Source organism: Chinchilla lanigera, unplaced genomic scaffold, assembly GCF_000276665.1.
Source record: "Chinchilla lanigera isolate Chin_1 unplaced genomic scaffold, ChiLan1.0 scaffold00019, whole genome shotgun sequence".
In the NCBI taxonomy this organism is placed as follows: domain Eukaryota; kingdom Metazoa; phylum Chordata; class Mammalia; order Rodentia; family Chinchillidae; genus Chinchilla; species Chinchilla lanigera.
This window is the reverse complement of record NW_004955420.1, coordinates 26,957,805-26,961,461: the sequence shown is the minus strand read 5'-3', so window position 1 is coordinate 26,961,461 and position 3,657 is coordinate 26,957,805. Positions and strand designations below refer to the sequence as shown.

General features: G+C 42.4%; 1 protein-coding gene across 1 annotated transcript; it reads right to left on the bottom strand.

Moving 5' to 3' along the window:
* Positions 1 to 897: 897 nt before the first annotated feature.
* On the bottom strand, positions 898 to 3,228 carry LOC102011127 (zinc finger protein 852). The gene is given in 4 exon segments (XM_013513349.1): positions 898 to 2,488; positions 2,491 to 2,878; positions 2,881 to 2,979; positions 3,208 to 3,228. Coding segments are annotated over 4 exon segments (657 nt in total). The 3' UTR covers positions 898 to 2,339.
* Positions 3,229 to 3,657: the final 429 nt, after the last annotated feature.

The window sequence follows — 3,657 nt, the reverse complement described above, 5'->3', positions numbered from 1 at the left end:
GGAATCGAACTCTGGACCTTGCGCTTGCCAAGCAGGCACTTATGCCACTGAGCTATATCCCCAGCCCGGGCTGGTTTTGAACTTGCAAAGATCCTCCTGCCTCAGCCTCCCAAGTGCCGGGATTACAGGCATGCACCACCACGCCTGGCTTACCTTCCTTAATTTAAAATAAAAAACTCTTAAGTATAATAACCTTGATAGTATATACCATGTCTCAAGCACAGCTTTAAGTAACTTCTATAAATCTTCACAACACAAAGAGGTAGCTATTTTATAGGTATATATTTTATAGGAAGAAACAGGAAGCTAAATTATTTGCCCCAGGACACCTGCCTAAAAGAGTAGCAGGGCAAGACCTTGAACCTGGGGTGCTGAACACAAAATCTGTGCTCTTAATCATTACATTGTTTCTTGGAAAAACAGGAAGAAAAGGGAACTTCTCAACAGAACTCAACAATAAATAGTGTAAGAAACTGCAAAATGCTACAAAATATCTGCTCCTGAGAGTTAAAAAAAAATGGAATCTCTCTATCCACTGTTTATGTTTTTAATATCTTGCTAATGCAAACCTAAGGGACACAAGACTGGAAATTGATAACAAATTATTATTTATTATATACATGCACAAAAAAGCAAAAAAAAAAAAAAAACAAAACTACAAATAATTTAGCAAGGTAAGTGGATCCCAATAAAACACTTAAAAACAATAAAATGTATTATCTGGTTAATATTATCCCTTATTTATTGCAGACTGATCAGGCCCCCAATCTCCCAAACAAGTAGATGGTGAAGGCTTACATAAAAGAGACAAATGAAATGATTTCAGAGCTCCAGGAGAATCAAAAACCCTCTCACAGAATTAGAGATTTTCTGGGATTTAAGACCAAGAACTTCTCTAGGCAGCCCATATTTATTATGTTGTCAAACAAAGGAGGGGAATACTGAAGAAAATGCAGGAATCTGGGTAGGTCTTGAGAACCCCTTAAGGACTCTCCAAGTAATACATTATGTTAATTTAGGAGAACTATACTGTCTCCTGGAAGGCCTTCACTGCAGGAGTGAGATGTCTGCCACTACAATCTTTATCTAGCTAATTGAGGTTGGAGCCAAGTGTCCCTGGCCTTGGCCTTGTCTTATCCTTTGATTTACAAATGACTTTATATAAATATTGTAGAAGGGGACTGTAAAATGACTTTGCATAAATAATGAAAGTGAGTATCTGCAATAGAATAAAGATATACTCATTCTTCCTTAGAAACACAATTCATGACAGGGTAAATGCTAACAAATGACATTTTAAAATACTTAGAGAAAGGAAGAAAGAGGCCAATCCACATGTAAATGAAGTGCTTAGTCCATACTTGCCCACTAGTGAGGAAAAACTGCATTACTCTCCCACCTTAGTAGCCCAAGAGAAAACACGAGGGGGTGGTCCTTATCTTCCAAGAGAATATAGCAGTGAACAAACTTTTGATGAAGGTAGCCTCACCCTTGCTCACTATCCCCAAGAACAACACCTTAAGATACTGACCAAGGCAGACCTGAAGGCTTCTCTCCAGTGTGAGTTCGTTGGTGGTGGTTAAAAGTGGAACGCTGACTAAAGGCTTTCCCACACTCAATACATTCGTAAGGTTTCTCTCCAGTGTGAACTCTCTGGTGCACAATAAGCTGTGAGCTGTCACTGAATGCTTTCCCACAATCCTTGCATTGATAGGGTTTTTCCCCAGTATGTGTCCTCTGATGTACCATAAGGCTAGAGCTGTCACTGAAGACCTTCCCACATTCACTACATTCATAGGGTTTCTCACCAGTGTGAATTCACTGGTGTATAAAGAGGTATGAATTTTGATTGAAGGATTTTCCACACTCATTACATTTGTAAGGCTTTTCAGCCATGGGAAGTCTCTGGTGCCAAACAAGGCATTTACTCAGACCAAATGCCTTACCACACTGACTACATGTAAATGGTTTTTCTCCAGTATGAATTCACTTAGGGTCAACAAGGCCAACAGATCTAAATGAAGGCTTTCCCACATTTGTTACATTTGCATGGTTTCTCCCCAGTGTGGCAGCTCTGGTGTCAAATGAGACACTTACTCTGACTGAAGGCCTTGCTACCTTCATTACATTCATAAGGCTTCTCCCCAGTGTGGATTCTCTGATGGTCAATAACACTGTTTTTGGAACAGAAAGCTTTTCTACAAACTCATCACACTTGTAAGGTTTCTTCCTAGTGTGAAGGACCTTATGTCATACAAGATTTTTACTCTGACTAAAGGCTGCCCCACACTTGCATTCATAAGGTTTCTCCCCAGTATGAGTTCTCTGGTGGTAAAAGTTTACCACCAGAGTTTGGAACTCTGATTAAAAGCTTTTGCACATTCATTACATTTATAGCGTCTCTCCCCATTATGGAGCCCCTGGTGCTGGATAAGGTGGGAGCTATGCTGAAAGGTCTTCCCACACTCACTGCACCCATAGGGTTTTCTCCTGTGTGGGTCCTGAGATGAACAATGAGCTGAGAGGTCTGCCTGAAGCTCTTGCCACACTCATTACACTCGTAGGGCTGCTCTCCAGTGTGGATGCTCTGGTGGCCAAGGAGGTGTGAACTCCAACAGAACAGTTTTCCACATTCAGCACACTGATAGAATTTCGGTCCCTTTGGAACTCCCTGATGTTGAACAGGACTGGAGGACAGATTTGGATGTACCTCCGCTTCCATATATTCTTCACATCTGTCTTTTGTGGAATTTTTAGCCTCATCTGTAACTTCCAAGAAATCATTTGCCAATCCACGCCCTTCTTCTTTCAAGGGGTGCCCTTCCAGCTGCTCTAAAATATCTTCATAGGCATCTCCAGGAGATTTCTGGTCCAGGAGCCCACCCCAAAGAGTGCCCCTGTTGACCTATCAGATGACTCTGATCGTTTAGACATGCTCTTTGCAGTGAACTCTGAACCTTTCATCCTGTTTTTAACCTGCTGCCAAAAGAAACAGGAAAACAACTTTTACTCTTGCCCTCTTGTGGAAAGCCTATGTCACATTATGTTACATTATTAAGGAATGAGAGGAATAAAAGGAAAAGAGGACAGAAAGTTGGAACGGCTACCCGTCCTTTTTTTCTTCAGGGATAGAAAAACAAATTGGGGAAGGCTCAGTGGAGGTGGGTGGGAAAAAAACATAGAAGGGCAAGTAGACACTGAACCAACACAGCCTGTTGGGATGATCATGGATTAAGAACTAGATTGCAAGATGGCCGCGGTGGCACATGCCTATAATTCCAGCACTCGGGAGGCTAAGGCAGGAGAATGGTGGTGAGCTGGAGGCCACCCTGAGCCAGCAGAGTTCAAGACCAGCCTGGACTACATAGCAAGACACTATTTCAAATAAAAAACCAAAAGGAATAGCATCATAACCCGGCATTTAGGTGTACGAGTGTGCATACTTGTGCACGTGTTTTGTCTTTGTTGTTTTGTCTTTCTTTTTGGTAACTACAAACCGAATCCTGGGCTTTCCCACTGAGCTACATGCCCGGCACTTCTTCATTTCTACTTTGAGATAGGGTCTGGATGAGTTGCTCTGTCATCCTCTTGCCTCAACTTCCCAGAGTGCTGGGATCACCAGCCCGCGCAACCCCCAGCCCCGCCGCTACCCACCCA